The sequence below is a fragment of the Siphateles boraxobius genome, unplaced genomic scaffold (assembly GCF_051911475.1).
Source record: "Siphateles boraxobius isolate OS27281-9 unplaced genomic scaffold, OSU_SipBor_1 130, whole genome shotgun sequence".
In the NCBI taxonomy this organism is placed as follows: domain Eukaryota; kingdom Metazoa; phylum Chordata; class Actinopteri; order Cypriniformes; family Leuciscidae; genus Siphateles; species Siphateles boraxobius.
Window position 1 is genome coordinate 12,702,027 of NW_027508734.1, and position 23,464 is coordinate 12,725,490.

General features: G+C 39.0%; 2 protein-coding genes across 3 annotated transcripts; both read right to left on the bottom strand.

Moving 5' to 3' along the window:
- Positions 1 to 9: 9 nt before the first annotated feature.
- Positions 10 to 3,512, bottom strand: pdcd7 (programmed cell death 7). Its single transcript, XM_077227934.1, has 5 exons — positions 2,473 to 3,512; positions 1,553 to 1,691; positions 1,226 to 1,456; positions 594 to 681; positions 10 to 499 (listed from the first exon to the last, which is right to left on the bottom strand). Exons 1-5 carry the CDS (start codon positions 3,430 to 3,432, stop codon positions 379 to 381), a joined length of 1,539 nt encoding a protein of 512 aa, XP_077084049.1. The 5' UTR covers positions 3,433 to 3,512; the 3' UTR covers positions 10 to 378.
- A 1,278-nt stretch (positions 3,513 to 4,790) lies between these two features.
- On the bottom strand, positions 4,791 to 23,131 carry clpxa (caseinolytic mitochondrial matrix peptidase chaperone subunit Xa). Of its 2 annotated transcripts, XM_077227936.1 has the most exons (14): positions 22,597 to 23,131; positions 21,792 to 21,943; positions 21,527 to 21,644; positions 20,850 to 21,004; positions 20,572 to 20,734; positions 19,894 to 19,935; positions 12,685 to 12,861; positions 12,290 to 12,454; positions 12,097 to 12,185; positions 11,566 to 11,730; positions 9,954 to 10,256; positions 6,986 to 7,078; positions 6,762 to 6,868; positions 4,791 to 5,848 (listed from the first exon to the last, which is right to left on the bottom strand). In XM_077227936.1, exons 1-14 carry the CDS (start codon positions 22,649 to 22,651, stop codon positions 5,758 to 5,760), a joined length of 1,875 nt encoding a protein of 624 aa, XP_077084051.1. In that variant the 5' UTR covers positions 22,652 to 23,131; the 3' UTR covers positions 4,791 to 5,757. The 2 variants fall into 2 exon arrangements, with proteins under 2 accessions (XP_077084051.1, XP_077084052.1); XM_077227937.1 differs by lacking the exon at positions 19,894 to 19,935 and having other exon boundaries at positions 22,597 to 22,951.
- Between the last annotated feature and the right edge of the window lie 333 nt (positions 23,132 to 23,464).

Here is a 23,464-nt window from a genome sequence, read left to right on the forward strand (position 1 = left end):
CACAGTAGTATTTGTTCTACTGCGTTTAGTTTTAAGGGTATTTAAATAACAAAATATCATTATTTCAGTAATTTCGGAGTGTAATATAGTATTGCAGCAATGAGAATCTAATGAAAATTGCCACTGAGAATAATGAGTATTACAGAAAAATATGAAAAATATCCAAATACATTAATGCGAATTTGGGGAAAATGCAATTAACTGTCATGAAAAAAGTGTCACAATGTAAAAAATCTAAATGGTCCTCAAAAAGCTTTTTTTGGGAGAAATGTTTTCGTAAAATTCACTAAAATTAGCATCACTTAATATGGCCACACATTTTCCCAACCAAAGGGTTTTTTCCGACAAGTGATTGAACAGTCTTTGGGGTCAAAAGTGTCATTTCTCCAGGGCCGTGGCCCAGATGTCGTCGGCTGGTGGGTCGGGCAGAACCCATCCTTGAGGAACCGAAGTCCCGTCAGGGTGCTCGACAGACACCAGGAACTGATCCCACTCTCTCCTGTCGGGGGAAATGCAATAGGAACACATTCTTTGAGCTTTATCACATTAACTCAGAGTTATTTTTAGAGGTTACTTCTGATTTGAAAATGGACCTTATTTGAATAAGAGCAGAAAGGGAGCGCTCAGCCTGTGTGTAGTAATCATGGAACGGTTGAAGAGGGTGATCAGGTGACAATTCAGCTAAAGAAAAAAGAAAAGAGTTTACAATCATGTCAATGAACAATTGCACATTTTAGAGCATATGAATGAACCTAAAAATAAGGTAACAAGTGCCATATAAATACCACTGAACAAAAGATCTAGGTTTTTTTTAGATGTGCTGCACCACATATACTCACTGTACATCGAGTGAAGCACACCTTGAAATAGTACAGGGACAGAAAACTGGCTATACTGCCAACTTGTGGTGTCCTCAGAAAAAAAAACAACCCTAATGGATTAAGGATCAGGAAACTTGCTTAGGACCGGGATGTGTTTGTCTCATTAGAAGATATATACACGCACTAACGGCCACAAGTTGGGAATCATCACGATTTTTATGTTTGCTCTTATGCTCACCATGGTTGCATCTATTTTATCAACAACAACAACAACAACAAAAACAGTAATATTGTGAAATATTTTTTAAAATTTAAAATAACCGTTTTCTATTTTAGTATATTTTAAAATGTAATTTATCTACCTGTCTGTCTTCCTATCTATCTATACTCAAACCCAGTATTACCTCCAAACAGCATTGCGTCCACCTCTCGTTTCTTCTGCAAGAGCTTCTCTTTTTCTTTCTTCAGTCGTTTCTCGCGGTCTCGTTTGCGCTCCTCTTCCTGCTCTCCCTCCAGCATGACTCTCAGAGCTTTCTCCTCCGTCGCGTAGATGGCTGTGCGTTTACGGATCAGACTCCTCAACCGCTCCAAGTGACCGTCAAATATGTCATCACTCGCTTTTCCCGGAAACATGCCTGTTAAAATCGGAAAAATTCAAGGAAATTAAGCATTAAAGATATGGTTATACAAACTTTTAAATTAAATTGTGCAATCTTATTTTTATGTTTTACCTTTCCTGGCTGCCGCCTCTTTCCTGAGTTTCCTGAGTTTTTCCAGTGATTTGAGGATGTCCAACATTCTCTTGGCATCCGCTTGCTTCTTTCTGACCTCTGAGAGAACAGCATCTGCCGCCTGTTTCAACTCTTTCTCCTGAACAACAAAACTATAGGATCAGGCATTACTGGATGTATAAACTCATACTCACAAATGTTCAAGGTAGAGGAAATTCACATATTAATACTGTATATACCTGGGGAGTTAAATATCTATAACTAAAATTGGTCAAAATATTTGTGGTCAAATGTTTATTTTTATTTTTACAGGAACAAGTCATTAAGAGATTTTTGTTAGTTAAAGTGATATTAATAAAGACTAGCTAGCAAAATGGAAAGTAATATTAAGTGCACAGGGAAAAATATAAATTAATTATAAATCAATATTCCCCCTCAAAAACATGCCTGATTTGAAATGTAATGATTGCAGGAAGGTAAAAATAAAGAAACACCCATAATATTCTTAATATCCGTTCATACCAAAGTAGGGAAATTATTTAAAATGCACAGTATGTTTTATTTATTTTCTCTTAACTAGGACATTTTGAAAAAAGAAAAATAATTATATAAATAATATAATTTAAAAAAACAATTATAAGATGTAATATAACATAATTATCAATTAATTAATATTATATTTAATTTTAAATCATATTGTATGATATTATTAATATAGAATAATGTATCATCACAGAATACATTTAAATATATATATAGTATAATTAATAATAAAACTAATAATATAGTATAATACTAATTAATATCAGTAACAATAATATTTTATATCATCAAAATGCAATGCTTAACGGACAACCCAAAACTGAGCGTGTAGCGCCCCCTATTGGACGACACTGATATAAGCTGTCAGTCTTCCTCACTCTGTTCTTCTCCTCCACTTCTTGAATGCGTTTCATCTGCCATTTATCAACCTCCGCCTCTCTTTCAGCTCGTCTAGCCTCCCGTTCCAGCTCTTCCTCCTTCAGTTCCACCTTTCTTCTCCTCATCCTGGCTCTCTTCTTGTTGATCTGCAGCACTTTCCTCTTGATGCTGCGAACACAGTCTGGGTCCTTCAGCTCGGCCAGTCTCTCCTGTATGTGGTTCTTTAGTTCTGCTGCTTTAGACAGCGTAGTAGTCCAAACATCTTCATTCTCCAAATTATCCTTCAGCATCTGGCACACGATATTTAACTCGGACAGCATTTTAACAGTCCCATACAGCTTTTCTTTGAACTGAGAGATGGGTGGGTTGGATGCGGTTCGCTTTGGTTCACTGGGTTTACTGGTTCTTGAATGCAAGAAACGTTGAATCCACTGCTCATCTTTCAACATCTGCTTGGATTCTTCATCGCAAGCTGTCGTTGAAGTAATTTTACTGTTGTTTTGGTTGTCATCTAGCCAGGATCTATTCGCAGACTGGTCGGTAAATGAGTAATTTTGGCGGTTGGAGGTGTACATGTGAGCTGAATGATCCGGCCTGATGTTGGACTGATATGATGGTGTTGCTGAATTTGGATATTGATGTTGATTTGGTGGGAATTGTCCACTGTAATGATGTTCAGGTTGATTCCACTGGTTCTGGAGCCAGGATGGAGGGTTCTCAGTGTGTTGAGGAGGCTCAAAGGTGACTGGAGGCGGTCTGCTCGGGTCGAAGGGTGGGAACTGGGGCCAGTGAAATTGTACTGGTGGTGTTGGATGTTGATACATGTTCCATGTGTGTCCCGCTGCAGGTGGAGGAGGCATTGGTGGTGGTCCTGCATAACTCGCGCCGTCTGTATACGCAGGAGCATTGAAGGGAGGAGGCGGAGCGCCCATGTAGCCGTACTGCTGAAAGTTTTCCATTATTTCATGCTAAAATCAAATCAGTGTTTGTTGAAGCGCACAGTTGTGACCGGTTGCGAACAGCGTACAACCGGAAGTTATGAAGAAAGAACTTCCGTTTGGGAAGCCTTCAAAATAAAATCCCCTTCAAAATTAAAGCAGGGTGGAAATGAACATTGACCAAATGTATAATCTTATCATAAATTAAAGGAAAAGTTCACTGAAAGATGGAAATTATGTCATCATTTACTCAACCTCAAGTTGTTTCAAACCTGTATGAATTTCTTTCTTCTGCTGAACCCAAAAGAAGATATTTTGAAAAATGTCGGTAACCAAACAGGTGATGTACCATTGTACCCCATTGACTTCCATAGTATTTTTCCCCTACTATGGAAGTCAATGGGGTGCTTCAACTGTTACCGACATTCTTCAAAATATCTTCCAAAATATGTGTTCAGCAGAAGAAAGTCATACAGGTTTGAAACAACTTTCTGAGGTTGAGTAAATGATGACAGAATTTTCATTTGTAAGTGAACTATTCCTTTTAAGCAACACAACTGTTTTCAACATTGATAATAATATGAAATATTTCTTGAGCAGGAAATCAGCATATTGGGATGATTTCTGGAGGATCATGTGACACTGAAGACAATGATGCTGTTCTCCTCAACTTCTTGAATGTTAAATTATATTAAAATAGAAAACATTTTAATTTGCAGTAACATTTCACAATTCATTATTGTTTTTCTTTTTTACCAAATAAATGCAGCCTTGATGAGCATAAGTGACTTAGAAAAAATTACATATAGCATTCTATTCTGTTCTTCTCTATTCGATATAAGAAAAACTTATTTTGCTAATATTATTGTATCCATTAATTGAAACATTTGTTAGTATATTTAATTATGCATTTATATATTTAATTTGGTCAATAATATCCCTCTTTATTCAATAAATAAAGAGTATTGGCTGATTTAATGCATTACTCTAACATTTCATTGCACTGTAGTAAAACGAATAGTTTAACTACAACTGAAAATTATGTTATCATTTACTCAGCCTCATGTAGTTATAAACCTTTAGGTCTTTCTTCCGTGAAACACAAAAGGAGATGCTTTGCAGGATAACAGCCTCCATTTTCATTCACCTTTCCATACAGTGAAAGTAAATGAGTGAAAAATAAATGGTTCCATGGAAGAAAATAATTATGCTAGATTTGACCATGAGTGGGAATAAATGACTTTTTTTTTTTTTTAGTGAACTACGCCTTTAATTAATGCTAAATTTCATAACGTATTTTATGCTATGCTGTACGTATTTTGATTGTCCATTAAGCAATGTCACATTTAGTTATTTTGTTGGTCAGAAGACCTGCATTGTTCAGTAATAATATTTACATTTTATTCATTCATAAATTTTTTGTACATATATCCTTTGACATGACGGGTGAGGATCAAAAACATACCAGGTTTCTACTCTCTCTATGTAAAAAGTAACCCCTTCCCACTTTGCATTAATGTGAGTAAACTCTATAACAATGCAATTCAAAAGAAAAAAAAGTTAAAAATGAATTACAAAGGGAATACAACACAGATTAAATCACTGTGTAACTTCTGCAGTTACTGATGTGCAACTTTCTCAAAGAGACCAGTCACTTGGTTGTTTCAAACTGGCCGATACAAATACATCTGGTCCACTTTGTGAATAACAGGAGAAATTATAAGACGACATTGATCAGGTGACAATAGGCAAGTCCTTGAAGTTCCAGCCAGTTACTAATTTTCTTGACACTTAATATAATGCAAATAGCAGCTTGAGAATAATAGCAAACTGGACATCTAAAAATCCCACTTCAATCCACAGCATTGAGTGAAAGAAAAAAATAATTAAACAGACCTTTATCAAATACATATTCTGGTGGGGTTCTAATTATTATTCATGTGGTACAGCTACAGAAATGTTATATTGGAGACTTTATTTCAATGTCTGCTACAGTAACTATAACAAGCACATGACCAGTGTGACACAAATATGTAATTTTATTCCAAGCAGGGCAAAGAGAAACTAAAATGAAATAAAATAAAATAAAATTCTTTATATTTCACATCTCTTTAGGAGGATAGGTTCAGGGGAGACTTCCCACAGACTTGGCAGACTAAACTTATTTCTATGAGCCATGATTACATTAAGTGAGGGAAGAGATGGCATAAGTTCACAGAATATGTTTTTTCCAAAGTGAGTAAGAAATCATCACAAGCGTACAGTGAGAAATGGACCCTGAGGACAACGGAGGATGCAAACAATCAGCTACAGAAAAGTCTTGATTTTAAACCGGGTTTGTAGTTTTTAGTTCTTGGCGGCATCAACCTGTCTCGTCCAGTTCTCCTCCTCGATTCCAGAATCATACTCCTCCTCAGATGAGTCTTTAGCTGCAGCTCTGAGTGGACAGGGCAAAAGAGTCAATGAGACGAATTCAAATGACTACCAAGTTCCATTCAAATAATTAGGCAGTAATTTCAAAAGGACAGCAATGTGTGTTGGTCAGTTAAGCGGACAGTTCAGTAAGTAATTTAATAAACCCAAAATGAGGAACATTATTTTATGTCTACAGATTAATACATATTGTTTAAAAATGTTTTGATAAATTTGCAATGTGCATTACAGTTCAAAAAGATAAATAAAAAATAATCTAAATTTATTCTTTAAATGCATGATATACTTTAATTTGTAAGCTTTCATTAAGTAACTACATTAGTTGACATGAACTAAGAATGAACAATACTTCTACACCATTTAATAATCTTGGTTAATGTTTCAACATTTACTTATACATTTGATTTTAATTATATTTATTGAATATTAAAAATATTGTATAATTATTATTATTTTAAATTAAAAAAAGATGTTTAATTGCAATGTGCATTACAGTTTAAATAGGTAAATAAATAAAAGATCAAGGCATCTTCAAAATAGATTCTTCAAATACATGATATACTTTTGATTAACATGAACTAAAAATGAACCTAAAACCAAAGTTGTATTTTGTGAACATTAGTTAATTCAACGTGAACTAACAAACAAAGAACACGTGTTTTTATTAACTAACAATAAGATCCGTAAATGTTGTAAAATAATATATTGCTCACTGTTAGTTTATGTTAGTTATTTCATTAATGAATGAGACCTTATTGTCAAGTGTTACTACTTTATCTTAAAATGGCCCACTCCGGCTCAGAACAGAAAGAGAGAGGAAAAAGAATAACTTCAGCCCATAGTTCCAGGTGAGTCAGAATAGGTTTTAAACTTAATCGTAGACAGATAAGATGACAACCCCTTATGTATGTACTCACCTTATGTACTGAGCTGGTGCTTTTCCTTGAACCACTTCCTTGTTCACCTCCACTGCCACAATATCTGAATGCGGTACCTCAAACATGGGATCAAGCAGCAGTTTTTCCTGTTGGGAAATAGTGGCAGCTTATGACATCACAAGAGCACACGTTTTTAAACCAGCATGCCTTTGAGGAACGGAAAACTGAATACAATACAAGCAACAAAAACAGCATTCTCTTACCATTATGGATCTAAGCCCACGGGCTCCGGTTTTACGCTCCAGAGCTAATCTGGCGATCGCTCTAAGCGCATCAGTCGAAACGTTGAGATCACACTAATACAAAACAAAGACACAGCACATCCTTAGAGAAACACTTGATGATTTTCTTTCAATTTATGCCACATTTGATCATATTACATTATGTATTATATATTTACTAAATTTGTAGCACTGTCTATAAATCATGTGCTTATATTAACAAATTGAATAAATAAATATAATATTATATATATATATATATATATATATATGTATATTATAATATCGTTAAATTTAAAAATAACAATACTGATAATAAAAGAAAGAATGTTCAAAAGGAGATGAGATAATAAAAAAATGGCGAAAAGTTTTATTATTTTATTTTTAATAATTTTATTTAGTAATTTTAGGGGTTTCATTTTTAATTCGCTTAATTTAAAGTCAATGGGAAGTTCCTATTTACACAGCATACAATTCAAATTCAATTCTTAACATCTTAAAATAATGAAACGCTAAAGACTGAAACACGCGGAACTGCGTCATTAACGTAATTTATTTCAAACCGATTATGTGTGGTCTCAACACACTGATCACACATTGTATTTATCCGCACACATTTCAGTACATTCACATTGTTTCCACACACATTCATAATGTTATTAGGATAATATTTTTATCTGTCATGTGTATGTTTCTGTGTTTAGTAATTCTGAATGTACTGTAGTAGGCATATAATGCAGTCATGTCAAGACGTTTGGTTTCTCCATGTGGTCCTGTTCAGTACTGCAACTTGACATGTCCGAAATGTAAACTGTACACTGTACACTCAATTCTGAAAAGTTTTGTTTGGTAATGTTTTTTTATGCGTGTGTGTTTTGGTGTGAATAAATGTATGAATTATATAGACTTCTGATATCATTTGGTTTTTAGATATCCTTTTGGAGTCTCCATGTGTCCTTTTTTGGAAAGTTTACAATAAGCTTGCAGAAAATCCAGTTTTGTGAGAATAATCCTACAATCTGATAGTTTCATTTGATGGATATAGCAAATGATGACAAAATAAATGCGTTTCACAAGATAAATGAAGTATGCTCAATTTCACGTTGAGTATATGTGTAGTATCGCGATTAATTGCACAAAAAGGGTGATTCGTTGTAGTGATCGACCGATGTATCGGTTTACCGATATTTTTTTCCGATACTTAAGCATTTTCCCATAATCGGGTATCGGTTTTGTAATATCGGATTTGCCGATTAACGGCGCCATCGTGTGGCCGTTTTGAGAATTCCGCCATTGCAGCCCGCGTCTGAGGAGATCAGTCAACAACAACTGTGCACATGTAAAGTATATGTTCTACTTGCTTTGCTTTAATTATTCAACTTTATTTAACATAAGAGGCATGCAGAAATGAGGTTTGAGACATAAATGCCTGATATAGTTTATGCAGCTTGGTTCTAAAAAATTGAGACGAACTCATGGAGTCACGTAGCGTAATCCATCATGTCCTGCCCCAATAAAGACGTAACTTTAAATGAATTAAATAAAACAGACATGAATGAGTTCATGTTGAAAATAAAAGCGCTGAATTAAAATCTTTATCTGTTGTATTTGCTCACCATTAGTCTTGAAAAAAAGTTCTTTCATATTGCTGAGCACTCACTGGGTTGATGATCAGGAATGCGCAAGCACGGCCACTGAATGAAAGTTTTGACAAGATTATCTTGTTTAAACACCCTAGATTATATTATCATTTACTACATAGCAATTATTTCGCACATCTAAATATACCGCTTTGTGGAATTAATTATTTATTATCTGCATGCGCAATCGCGGTTGAGTAGCCTATATATAGTTATGTGTAAATGCATACATAAAGAGCACTTTGTCATAAAGCATTTCATGATCTAGACCTACAAAAATATTATTAATAATTAATAACATACAAGTTGGAAAATGCAATGATGTATATGCTGTTTTGTCTGTTACTTTCCTGACAATGTTATATTCCAGCTAATATTATTCAGTGAATTAATATTACCCAGTGAATTATTCCTCACACTTAGTTTAAACCTATTAAACGGCACATAAACCTTCTAAAACTGTTTCAAATTAATTACATTTCTGCAAAGGTGATATGACTCCCCTGTCAATTATTTTCTTCATATGAAAACATTAGACTTTTAACATTTATTTTGCCTATTGTCAACATTGTTGCTGCTGATGCTCATAAATTATATGTATCATTTAGATATAAATTATATAATGTAATAATATAATGTTTTTATTGTAATTTGTTTATTTACCATTTATGAAAACAAACGAAGCAGGATTACAGAGCAGAATGCTGAAAGACTCTGTTTTCTACACTACAACCTAGTTCTGCTTAACTGGGAGTATTAAGTAACACTACTAAAATAGCTACTAAAATTCATGTAATTTAGATTCCCCCCCCCAGTATGTTAGAATAAGTTTTGTGCTTTATTTTTTACCTCATCAAAGCTTTTATTTTTAAACAAAGGCACTTTATTTTTTGGACTCAGACCCCTCTATTTATTTGTGTATAAATATAAAGTTTTATATTTATATATTATATAGGAGGGATATTATATAGGAGGGAGTGATTATATATATATATATATATATATATATATATATATATATATATATATATATATATATATATATATATATATATATATATATATTATATGGAGGGAGTGATTGTTATAAATAAAATGGTTTGTGCAGTTCATTTGTGTTGTAATAATTGTGTCAAAAACAGAAGTATAACAGTAAATAAATATCGGTTCTGCATATCGGTTATCGGGCACATAAACATGCAAATAATCGGTATCGGTTATAAAAAAATCAATATCGGTCGATCACTGATTCGTTGTGATTAAAAATTTAAATCTATTGACACCTCTAGTTATATATATTAGGTACCAACCTTGTCCATGCTAAAGAGAGCCTGATACTGCGGCACAACAGCATTGCGAGGCTCTGTAAGGATGCGCACCAGCGTCTCCTCATCCAGACTGTGCAGTGGAACAACAACGGGAAGACGGCCCACAAATTCAGGAATCATGCCGAATTCAATGAGGTCTCTTGCCTCCACGTGTTTCAGAAGTCGGTCTTTCTCCTCGATCTCGGCCACTGCGTCCACCTCTCCCCCTGTGGTGTTAGCCAGGTCAGCCGCTGCTGCCGCCCTTCGACCTTTCCCCATGTTAGACGGTGTTCCAAACCCAAGGTACTACATATGGAATATAAAGACAATGGGCACATTATATATTACATATTTTTATTATTTACTTGATCATAAATACAGTAAAAACATGCAAGAAATATTATTACGATTTAAAACAGCAGTTGAAATCCTATGGTTCCCAAGCCACAACTGGCGCTTTGACAAAAATCAGGTGGCTCCCCAGGTCTCTCACCCTTTATAATAATGGATTTCAAATTGAACTGGCCAAAGTGCGTGTTCAGTGTCATGACAGCAATCAATGGCAAACCACAGATAAAAAGTGTATAAAAAATGTGACTGAACATATCCTTTTATTGAAACTGGTGCTCTGCCGTGCCACGAGACATTTCACCAGTTCTCTTTTGCGGCATAGACCTTTTATGTCCTATGAATGTGTCATATTTATGTCCGTATGATAATCCGAGCAGCTTTCAGTGGGTGGGACTGTTTGAAGTTATTAATAAAGAAACATGGATTACTGAGAAAATAAAGAACAGGATGTGCTTGATATTAAAAATAAATATTACAAGCGCAATAAGCCGAGAAAGAGAACTGAATCCGCAACTGACAGGATGCTTTCTGTGCGCGCGCTCCGAGCGGAACACGGACAAGCATAGAAGAAGACTTTGTCTTTGGTTGCACGCTTAAACAGTTAAATACACACAGAAATATGACACACACACGCGACTCTGTAGAGCATTTATGCTCCTCAGGGTTAACTCAACCTCGCAGTGAAAGCCCTGCACAATTAATTCCAAATTACAACTTATTTATTGTTTTTAGCATGTTTGTTTGGTTTATAGTTGTCTATGGACCTAATAAAGTTACTATTATTGAAGTATTATTGAAAACAAAACATGCTTTTTTAATGGTATTTTATTTTTTTGCTGTGGCTCTTATAGAAAAATGCATTTACCAAAAATTAAAGAAAAAAATGAAAAAAATGTGGTTCCCTACCCCTGATTTAAAATAGCTTAAAATAAATATTCCTGGGATAGCAAAGCTGAATTTTCAGCAATTACTCGTCTTTGAAACAGATATATTTTGTAACATTATAAATGTCTTCACTGCCACATTTGATGAGTCTTTTCTGAATAAAAGTATTAATTTCTTAAAAAATTAAAAAAAATCTTACTAACCCAAAACATTAAAATTGAAGTTTATGTAATCCTGACAACCCCATACAAAAGAATAAACACTTCTTAAGGACGTTAATCCATTGATTCATTTATTAAAATCATTTAGCTGAAGGAAATTAAATATGCAATTTAAAATAACCAAGCTAGTCTTTCAAACTTAGTCTTTTAGAACTTACCTTCTCATTCTTTCTCCTGCTGATGATACGGTCAAGTCCATTAAATGCTCCAGATGCTACAAACAGGATGTTGGTGGTGTCAACTTGCACAGTTTCACCTCTCAGCTTCCTTGTGTTCTTCTCAGGAACATTAACAATAGTGCCTTCCAGTAGCTTAAGTAAACCCTACAAAAACAACGTAACGTTATTCATCACAACAAAAACACTATCACAGTTTAGGTTATTTTTTTTTTTTATCTTTCTGTAAAGACATCAAAATTTTAGGTATGACTAAAATCTGTTTTCTGTAGTGATAAAAAATGATTGTCAGATTTGGCAAAATTTGGTACATCACAAGTTTTTGTTAGTGATTAAAGAAATACACTAGAAATACAGAAGTGAGATTTCAAGAATAACAGACTGTGTTTCTGTAAATCTTTAACAGCCGTGTGAGCGTTCTTGTGATTTAGGTCAAAGTTTAGCTGAATATCAGTGACACATCTGAGGTGTGCAATCTAGGACAGAGAATCTGCTTCATTTTTAAAAACAAACCTGCTGCACTCCCTCTCCTCCCACGTCCCTTAACTGATGGATACCGGGAACGCTGCCAATCTTGTCCACTTCGTCCAAGAACACAATACCTGAAACAATTTCAACATCCAAATCGAACTTTAATTGAAGAAATTATTTTTGAATATTTCATACATGTGGGTAAACGTCACAGGAAGTTTCCCACAATTGTTACCTTGCTGAGCTTTCTCGATCACATAGTTGGCGTCCTGCAGAAGCTTTGCTATGACTGACTCTATGTCCTCTCCCACGTACCCCGCCTGGGTAAGGGTGGTGCAGTCACAGATTGCAAAGGGAACATCCAGGCATTTGGCCAGCGTTTGTGCCAGAAGTGTTTTTCCTGTCACACAACTCAAGGTTTCTAGTTTTTCCATATTACCACTCAAAACATACACTAACGTTCAAAGGTTTAGGGTCTGCAAATTGTTTTTGAAAGAGGTCTCTTATGCTCACCAAGACTGCCTTTATTTGATCAAAATCAATTTAAATATCAAAATCATCTTTGCTCCGTTTAATAATTAAGCCTTCTATCAAATCGGACACAACACTGAACGTGTTTTTTGGTCTCACCAGAGCCAGTAGGGCCCAGCAGCACTATGTTGCTCTTCTCTAGTTTGATGTCGGTGTGTGTGGAGTCCAGCACTTCTCCTCCTCTCTTCTCTGGAGCTGCCTGCTGGTTCAACTGCTGCTGCATGGAGGCACCCAGAGCGTTTCCATGAGGACTGATCCCTGCGATCTGGAGCAGCTCTGGACAAATTAAACATCAGCAGCAAAAACAAACAAAAAAATGCATAAATTATGAATTTTTTAAGCTTGGTGCATGCATGAATGTTTCCGGATTATGCATCTTTGAAAAACTCATCTTAAAGAATGTTTATTTTCTTATTTCTTATGTAATTAGTCCAGTTTACATAATATTTTTTAAAAGCAACGTTCCAGGTTCAAAGTTCAAGTTTTTGACCTTTTGAGTGGCACACTGTTAATTACCACAATAGTTTCAACACCTCACTTCATCATAATTACAAAATACATGTTTACAGTAATGCACTTACAATGGTCTACAGTCTATAAGGCAAGGCATTCAACGAGGGTTTGAATCAAAGCATCCAAAGCTCACATTTTTGTTAAACCACTTGAAAATACTTTGATACAAAGATGTGTATTATTTAAGATTTTATATAAATTTGCACAGGCAAAATTAGAAGGCAATTTTAATCAAAATGATCAATCAACTGAGAGATGGGGCCCAAAAATATTTTTAGGTAATTGACAGCATGCCACACATGATGTCCATTCAGCTTCAACTTGTATCGAACAGTTCTTTACGAGTCACATGGTAAAAAAAGTTATAATCAAAACTCTATACTTACATATACTTGCATATATACTTTCTATATAAAGAATAAAATATAAAAACACGGCAAACATGAAAAACTTTTAAAAAACGTAATAAAATAAGTTTAATTCAAAGTATTAAAATGAATACAACTAAAAATGAAATAAAAATACATTAGAGCTAAATAGAAATGAGTAAAATGACTAATAAAATGACAAAAGCACATAATATTAAAACTAAATCTAAAATGAAAACGTAAAAACAAAATCTTTTTTTAAAACAAATAAAAATGTTTTGCAAATCGCAATTAAGTACATGAATAATACTAAGTTATAACAGCACCGAAATGTTTACTCTTTTCTTTAGTAAAAACGACTCGGTTACTAACGTAACCTCGGTTCCCTGAGAGGAGGGAACGAGTATTGCGTAAGTAGCTTACGCTATGGGAAAACTCCTTTTCTCGAGAATATTGAAGTCTTTATGTAAAACGCATTGCAGCTGCACAGCTGACAGCAATGAACGAAGGCAGCTCGGTCATTGGCTGTGCTGCGGCAACTTGCTCGAACCAATGACGGGGCGACTCTGAATGCGCGACCAAAGAGCGCGCTTCGCGCCCGCGCGCGTCAGAGCCCGCCAAGATGGGCGTGGCCAAGAGCTATATATTGGGCGCCCCGTCATGAGAGTTCTTTAGGTTAAAACGACTGAAGCGAACTAACCAAGCACAAGCACGGCAGCTTACGCAATACTCGTTCCCTCCTCTCAGGGAACCGAGGTTACGTTAGTAACCGAGTCGTTCCCTTTCGAGAGGTCTCTCCTATTGCGTAAGTAGCTTACGCTATGGGAACACCATGCAAAACGCCGTGCGTGCTGAACTTCGCCTTATGATAGCCAGAGGCAGGTGCCTGAGCTAAAAAAGCAAAGTTATCATCCAACTAGCCGGCAGAGGCGAGCTTTATATGTGGGAAAGAATACAGAGCGGCTAGAAGGCGCTCAGTGTGACACAAGCACATACATAATCTAGATACGAACTCGTAGTTCAACTAGCATCATGCTGATAGTACATTGGAATGCAGTGTCAGGACCTGTAGGTTGTAGAACCTGATAAATGTGGACGGTGAGGCCCAGCCTGCCGCCGCACAAATATCCTCGATCGGTATCCCGCTCGACCATGCCCAGGAAGAAGCCACACTCCTGGTGGAGTGTGCTTTGACTCCCCAGGGGCATTGAAGTCCCTTAGCTTCATAAGCCAGCGCTATAGCCTCAACTATCCAGTGAGAGATTCTCTGCTTTGAAACGGCGGAACCTTTCGTACGGCCGCCAAAGCATACAAACAGTTGTTCTGTCTGTCTGAATAGGGCAGAACGCTCCAAATACACTCTGAGAGCCCTAACGGGGCAGAGTAGATTAGCGTCGTGTTCGTCTGCTGGGGACGATAGCGCAGTTAGGGAGATAACCTGTGCTCTGAAGGGAGTGGTGAGCACTTTAGGAATATACCCATGTTTCGGTCTAAGGACGACCCTGCAGTCGTTAGGTCCGAATTCTAGGCAGGCAGCGCTTGTCGAAAGCGCGTGCAGGTCGCCCACTCTCTTGACCGAGGCGAGTGCCAGCAAGAGCGCAGTCTTGAGCGAGAGCTGTTTAAGGTGCACGGTTCGGAGTGGTTCGAACGGAGGCCCTTTAAGAGCGTCTAGGACAGTAGCTAGGTCCCAGATCGGCACTGAGGGGGGGCGTAAAGGGTTCATCCTCCTAGCGCCCCTTAGGAAACGAATAATTAGGTCGTTTCTTCCCAATGGACGTTCCATTACAGGGTCGTGTGATGCTGTGATGGCCGCCACAAATACTTTGAGCGTGGAGGGGGCGCGGCCCGCCTCCAGAAGCCCTTGTAGAAAAGCGAGTACGTTCGTAATCTCGCATGTTTCAGGGTTCAGGCCCTTGGCATTACACCAGTCACTGAACACTTTCCATTTCTGGGCATATAAGCGTCTCGTGGAGGGCGCCCGCGCCTCAGCGATGGTTTTTAGTGCTCCGCTCGTGAGGTTCCTGGGAACCCGTTGAGGGGCCATGCATGAAGGGCCCACAGATCGGGGCGGGGATGAAATATCATCCCGTTGGCCTGACTGAGGAGGTCTGGCCTCAGTGGAATCGGCCGTGGTGCAGATTGCATTTGCATCAGATCTGGAAACCATGTTTGGTTCTTTCAGAGTGGGGCTATCAGCAGCACTGCGTTTTTCTCCTCTCTGACCCGACTGATGACCTGCGGTAGCATCGCGATCGGGGGAAAGGCATATAAGGGACGGCTCGGCCAGCTCTGGGCGAGCGCATCCATGCTTTTCGTGAAGAAAAGAGGGCAGTGCTCGTTCTCCTTGGAGGCGAAGAGGTCGATCTCCGCTTTGCCAAAGGTTTTCCATAACCACTGAATCGTCAGCGGGTTGAGAGCCCATTCTCCTGGGAGAATTTTGTCTCTGGATAGCATGTCCGCCCCCTGGTTCAGGGCACCTGGCACATGCGCTGCTCTCAGCGAGCGCAAGTTGTGCTGGGACCATAAAATGAGTCTCCTGGCCATTGAATGCATGGAGCTCGACCTGAGTCCACCCTGGCGATTTATGTACGATACTACCGTCATGTTGTCCGTTCGGACCAAGACGTGTTCGTTTCTCAGCTGTGGGAGCAGGGCTCTGAGAGCCAAAGCGACCGCTTTCATTTCCAGACAGTTTATGTGTAGGCGCTTCTCCGGGTTTGACCAAAAGCCGGAGACAGGCCTGCCCTCGTAAAGGGCCCCCCAACCTATTTTGGAGGCATCTGTCGTTATCATCTTTCTCCTTGTGTTCACACCCAGACTCACGCCTGACTGGTACCAGTCGGCGGCTTTCCAGTGCGTCAGGGCTTTTATACAGCCGTGGTTCGCTCTGATTAAAAGGTGGCCCGAACACCACGCGTGAGTAGGGACGCGGCTCTTGAGCCAGCATTGGAGAGGGCGCATATGCAACAATCCTAGCTGGAGTACGGCCGATGCTGAGGCCATGAGACCGAGCATCCTCTGAAACCGCTTGACGGGGGCGAGCGCACCCGCCCTGAATGATGTTGCAAGGCGCCGGATGGTGAGCGCGCGCTCTGATGAGAGACGCGCTGTCATTTGCATCGAGTCTAGAACTATTCCCAGGAAAGAAATCCTCTGGCTGGGAGATAGTATGCTTTTTGCAAAATTGATTCTTAGACCCAGGCATTCTAAATGGCTGATAATCCAAGATCTGTGTGTTATTAACTGACTCTCTGATTGTGCTAGAATCAGCCAATCGTCGAGATAATTCAGTATTCGCACTCCCCTTCGCCTTAGGGGGGAAAGTGCTGCATCCATACATTTCGTGAATGTACGGGGAGCCAGGGACAGGCCGAACGGAAGTACTGTGTACTGGTACGACTGTCCCTCGAAAGCGAATCTCAGAAACGGCCTGTGATGAGGCGCTATTGGAATGTGAAAGTAAGCATCTTTCAGATCCACTGAGAGAAACCAATCTCCTGGGCGTACTTGCGCGAGGATATGCTTGGTTGTTAACATTCTGAACGAGCGAATCATTAGTGCTTTGTTCAGGTGTCTGAGATCTAGGATGGGGCGGAGACCGCCATCCTTTTTCGGGACGAGAAAATAGCGGCTGTAAAAACCTGCCTCGCTCAGAGAGGGGGGAACAGTTTCCACAGCGCCCTTTTCTATTGGTTTGCGCACCTCGGTGCGTAGAACATGTGAGCACTCTTTTCTCACTTTCGTCTCGACCACAGTCGTAAAACGTGGTGGTCTGCGAGCGAACTGGAGCGAGTATCCGTGCTTTACTATATTCAATACCCATTTCGGCATATCTGGAATATTTTCCCATGCCGCTGCGTGTACAGATATGGGCTGAATACAGGCTAGGGGCGGGCCGCTGTGACGCAGGGACCCGGCCAGCGAATCGCCTGAGCTCATAGCTCTCAGAGGCGCGGGCGCGCGCTGAGCAGCTGAGTGAATGGGCGCGTGTGTGATTACAGCAGCGCGCGCTGTGTCTGTAAAACTCGCAGCCTGGGCTGGGGTTGTGTTTGACACTGTAAGGACAGTGTTTATAAGTGGGGGTGCATAAACAGTGGTAGGCACACGCGTCACTTTTATAATGTTTCCCGCTTTTACTGGGGATGAATTTATAACTGTGTGAACAGTTCTTGTGTGTAGTGGTGCGTACATGACCGTAGGCACGTGATCTACATTCATGGGGTGCGCAGCTTGAGCTGGGAATGAATTTGGCACTGTTTTGACAGTATCTGGGAATGCACACTTTGTGGACATGTGAACCCTTAGTGACACAGGCAGAAAAATACTCTTTTTGTGTTTTCTGTGCGTCGCCGTAAAAACGGCGTTTGTTTGCAGGTGAGCGAGCTCTGTGACTGGCCCATTGACTGCTGTATGAACATATCCAGCCGCCTGTAAGGGGACTGGGTAATGCTTGAGCTTTTGCAGAGAGAGTGGTCCGGCTTTTGCGAGACACGCACTCTCTCTTTTCATTCTTGTGGTTAGGACGGCTTTCGAGGCTCGGGGTTCAGCACAATCTTGGGCCGAGGACCCCGTCGCTCAGAAGGCGGCTTGCGGTTGTGAGAGCGCGAGCGGCGTCGAGCGTCAGCCTGAGGCGCGGGCTGAGTGGCGGTGGGGGCTGTTCTAGCCCGCTGCGGCTGCCTCTGTCTGCTCTGCGATGAGCTGGAGCGCTTGGGCAGGAAATGCCGCATAGCTTGTGAAGCATTCTGGGCCTCAGTGAAGCGTTCGGCGAAACCCTTAACCGCCGGTCCAAACAGCCCGCTGGTGGAGATAGGCGCGTCGAGAAATGGCGCCTTATCCGCGTCCTTCATCTCAGTCAGAGTCAACCACAGATGGCGCTCGAGAACAGTCAAATTTTTTTTATTTATTTTTTTATTTATTTATTTATTTGATATGGACATAACAACAGCATTGGACGAACCAGATACCTTGTTTTCAGTGTTATAGCAAAATTGCTAATTTGCAACACTTGTCCATAGGAGACAACACATGTCACCAATCACAACACAAAAAAGTAAAGTAAAAATAAATACAGTAGTAACAAAGATTAGCAATACAAAACATCACTATACATGTTATACAGCATTAGCATGTGTGCAGCTTTGACTTGACTTTAGCCACTGTTTTAGACCTCTATCGAAGCTGGGCATGTCTGTCTGCAATTTTAAGTCAGTGGGCAGAGAGTTCCATAGTCTTGTACCGTTATAAGAGAAACTTGACTGACCGATAGATTTCATACATTTTGGAAGAACACAGTCCAAATTAGCCATGGCACGGCCGATAGACTGGGCGGTGGCCTTCGTGGCTCGCAGGGCTATGTCAGTCGCGCTGCGTAGGTCCTTAAAGGCTTCGGGTTCGGGGCCAGACTCGTCCATAGAGCGGAGAAGCTTGGCTTGGAACACTTGAAGTACCGCCATAGAGTGAAGCGCTGATGCAGCTTGGCCGGCGGCGGCGTAGGCGCGACCGGCGAGAGCTGAAGTAGTGCGGCAGGGCTTCGAGGGGTGGGAAGCTTTGGCTTTCCATCCGGTGGTGGAGGGCGGGCAGAGATGATTGGCCACGGCCTCCTCGAGGGGCGGTGTTCCCTCGTAGCCTCTTTCCTTCGCGCCGTCCACAGAGGAGAGCGAGGAAGAAAAAGAAGGCTTTAGGCGCGCAGAGTGGGGGGCTTTCCACGACTTGGTGAGTTCGTCGTGAACTTCCGGGAAGAAGGGAGAAGGCCTTTGCCGAGGGGCCTGCTGGCGCCCCTGCAGAAACCACTCATCCAGTCGGCTCCGGGTTGGTTCTCCGGGTTCTTTGGTCGCGCATTCAGAGTCGCCCCGTCATTGGTTCGAGCAAGTTGCCGCAGCACAGCCAATGACCGAGCTGCCTTCGTTCATTGCTGTCAGCTGTGCAGCTGCAATGCGTTTTACATAAAGACTTCAATATTCTCGAGAAAAGGAGTTTTCCCATAGCGTAAGCTACTTACGCAATAGGAGAGACCTCTCGAAAGGGAACTAGTTGCATCATGCATTGTGAACTGGTAAGGTCAATTTGCTTAGTGTGCACAGCTGCTCTAATCACAGGATCTACAGGGATTTCATGTGACAAGAACCTCTGAAAGCTGCATTTGACAAAAGCGACACATGAACCAGCAGTCAAACGTAAAACATGACAGCATTCTTTCTGATACATGCATTGGCACTAACGTAATTATGCAATGATATAAAATTTCAACATTGAAAAAGGGTAAAGGAAATTAAGAAAATTGACTATGTGATTTTTTTTGGCATTTGTACAACACCCAACATAAATCAAAGCAACTGAAGCAACATAAAACAGACTTGTTTCGAAAAATAAATGGTTTAAATGACATACTGTATGGACAATAAGATTATGGATGTTGACATACACTTACTTGTAAACCTGTATTCGTCCTCTCGTCGTCTTAGCTCTAGCTCTACAGAGAAAGGAGGACAGTTACAAAAAACCCTGACCAATTAAGTCAAATCTGCTGCAAAAATGCTTCTGAACTGTACAAATGCCAAAAGATGAAAGATATCATAAAATGCTGCAGTTGGATTAGATACTAATGGACAGACTACACATCACAATGGAGGTAGTTTTGGCTTCTGAAGGACAAGATTAGAAGATTCAAGAAGGTACACAATGGCAAACTGTCATATCCTTTTTTTGAAACTCTGCATAACCAGAATGCTTAAAAAGACAATTTAACGTAACTAATGTGGCATATTTCTGAGTAAAACAGTATATTCAGTGGAAATTAATGTAGAGTAGAAGTTGTGGCGACCATCCCTACTATTGCTCATATTATTGCCCAAAGGGTCACTTCTTCATTTTGCTTCCAGCTGACAGAGTGAAACCTGGCTTTTTTGAGGACACGAATTTAATCTGTATCCTGTAACAGATTCATTTCCTAATGCCTGTGATTATCTTACATAAGACCCGTTTAGTGAAAACCACCTGCTCCTACCTTCTATGTGCGTTTTACACACACACACACACACACACACACACACACACACACACACACACACACACACACACACACACACACACACACACACACACACACCTCGAGGAGTGAGGGAGGCCTGTTTCTCCGCCTCCACCTGCTGCTGTCTGGAGCCTGTGGGCATGTTGTTGTAGATGCGTTTATAATGGTTGTAAACGGCCACTGCCAGAACCTTCTTAGCATGGTCCTGACCCACAACATACTTATCCAGATAAGCATAGATCTGCGAGAAAACAAAAACAGAGAGATTATATATGAAGATGGAGACAACCAGCTAGATAACCATGTCACATGGTGTTATACTGCTTTAAAACCTCCAAGTAAAATGAATAACCAACTTTTTTAGGTGGTGGAGGGGGTTTCTGTTGGAAAGCCAACTTGACAGCTTCTGCTGCGGATTCCGGGTCTTTACTCAAACTCTTCTTAGTATCCGTTTCGGAAAGCACCACGAAAAAGTGGTGGCATTTTTCACATTTCACAAAGCGAGTTGATGCTACACAAAGGAGAAATAACATCTTAGTGTAATTTTATTAAAATAATGGGACTGTTACTCATTCTACTCACTTTTAACTAGAGCCGATGATTAATTGAAACCGAAATATTGTTATTTAATAATAATAACAATAACAACATTAATAAAATAAAAAAGCAAGCAAGAAAGAAAGAAAGAATTTCTTATATCACAATTTAAAATGCAATCTCAATTCTTTACTTTTAACTAAGCAACTTTTAAACCATGTTACTAATTAAAGCACCAGCAGATGAAAAAGCAACTTGTGTGTGATTTATTTTTAGCATTGAACAGTTAGTTCAGTTAACACTCTGGCCTACTTAAACAAGCACAAGGCCAAAAAAAAAACATAACTCTTTGGAAACAAGGTCAGTAATAAAAAAAGGTGATCCTATAGTTATTTATCCCATATTACACACATAAACAAACAATTAGGTGGAAAAAAATTAACAAAATGAAATCATTTATTTTCTATGATTTCATTTACTATTACCAAGTACTCACAAACAAATGTTTCTACATGTGTGCAAGGATCTCCACATTTAGGGCATCTCAGCTGACTTCCTCCTTTGCCAGAATTATTTGAGCTGGATCTCTTTCCACTTCCTTCACCAACAGATTTCTTAAAAGGAAGACAAGTATATATATAAAACAAACTCCTAGAAAGAGGATGAATTTAATTACATTGGCAAGTTGTTATTTCCTTCTTAAACCCTTGTTGTCAGGGAATACTTGTATGACAAGTAACGCTGTATATCTATCATCGTACCTTTCCACCATCTCCATCTTTCATCCCATCTTTTGAAGCGAAGTACACAGAAGTCTCGGAGAATGACCTGACGGGGATACGGCGTGCCAGACGAACTTCACGAGATCCCGTGAGGCTCAGTGACAGGAATTGGACTCTGGAGCCGGATATTCCTGTGTCACATACACAAACTTGAGATCTTCAGGAGGAAATTCCCTCAAAATAACAATTACATGATGCCAGTTACGAAATCATTATCATGTTGTTTAAGAGTGCCTCTACAGGACATTGGCAACAAAATGTACACTTTACTAGAACAGAAATCAAATATCCAACCACCAAAATAAAGTTTCTTATCAGACTATAGGTGTCTTGACAAAGAACACTATTAATTTTTCATTTTATGAATCTTGAAAGCGATTTTAAATAACAAACAGGCAAAACTAACAGCCAAATAAATAATGACAATTCCTAAATTAAATCACAATTGTAGGTGAAAATTTTAATAAACAATCTGGCTAAAGACAATTCTTATATGTAGGCTAAAGTTGCAGCAATAGATGAACTTGTCAACAACTGTCTAATGTTTTTTTGTTTTACTTTATAAAGCATTTAAAACTACTTTTCTATATGAGGGTGGATGTAAATGTTTGTGTATCACTGAACATAATTTGTGGTTTGTTTGTTTGTATATATATATATATATATATATATATATATATATATATATATATTGTTAGCGCACCAGCAGCATCGCTAGCAAAACTAACGTTAACTAGGAAACAAACAAACATCAATATTTTTCAAAATATGACTTTCTTCTTACCTTTATGAGCAGAATTTAAGAGTTTTCTCGCTGCTAAAGCACACGTACACGACATGTTTCAGAGTTGTTGTTTTTTTTGACGAACTGAATCGGTTGATTTTGAGGAGCGCTGGGAGGATAGCGCTAGCTGAGAGCTAACCCACTGAAAGCCATTCAATATAGGCCCAACAATGATAAATGACTTGAACAGAATCTGTGAATTGAATAAAAATCAATTAAACATATTAATATACGAAATGCGTTATTTTTTTAAAGCTGCTATATGCAGCTGAACTAAACACACTCCTGTCGGAACTAGGCACTGTGATACAAGTAAACAACAACTGATGACACTCTTGAATCACTGAATCATTCTGACAAAGAATCATTTGTGTTACTGAATCCATCTGCGAAGATTCAAACAACCGGACAGTGCATCACTTAGTCAATGGATAAATTGCGTCACCAGTGAATCAAATGAATCGATCAATCAATTGAATCAATATGTAACACTGAATTACGACACTGCGCACCGGTCCAATTCACACTCACCACCACAGAAATAAATAACTGTTCTGTAACTGTTCTGTTCTGTACAGAGTGTACAGAGAAAAGTACAACGTGTACGTGTGATTGCACACTTGCTATCTGGGTACTAAAAATAAATTAAACTTTTCAATCTAAAAAGCATTTAAATATTACCATATATATATATATATATATATATATATATATATATATATATATATATATGTGTGTGTGTGTGTGTGTGTGTGTGTGTGTGTGTGTGTGTTTGTATGTGTGTGTGTATTTTTTTCTTTTTTAAACAACATGAGAGTGAATCAAAGATGACAGAATTTTTTCTGTTATTTTTGGATGAACTATCCCT

Bases quoted from the DNA above. Each gene is read 5' to 3' on its own strand.
- pdcd7 (XM_077227934.1), bottom strand. From the start codon at position 3,432: ATGGAAAACTTTCAGCAGTACGGCTACATGGGCGCTCCGCCTCCTCCC. The intron at 1,457-1,552 runs GTAAAACATAAA...CGATTTTAACAG, and splicing joins AGAGGCGGCAGCCAGGAAAG to GCATGTTTCCGGGAAAAGCG. The intron at 682-1,225 runs GTAATACTGGGT...TTTTTTCTTTAG, and splicing joins GGACGCAATGCTGTTTGGAG to CTGAATTGTCACCTGATCAC.
- clpxa (XM_077227936.1), bottom strand. From the start codon at position 22,651: ATGTCGTGTACGTGTGCTTTAGCAGCGAGAAAACTCTTAAATTCTGCT. The intron at 12,862-19,893 runs GTAAGTGTATGT...TAATTTGTCCAG, and splicing joins GGACGAATACAGGTTTACAA to AGCTGCTCCAGATCGCAGGG. The intron at 11,731-12,096 runs GTTTGTTTTTAA...TTGTTTTTGTAG, and splicing joins GAGGAGAGGGAGTGCAGCAG to GGTTTACTTAAGCTACTGGA.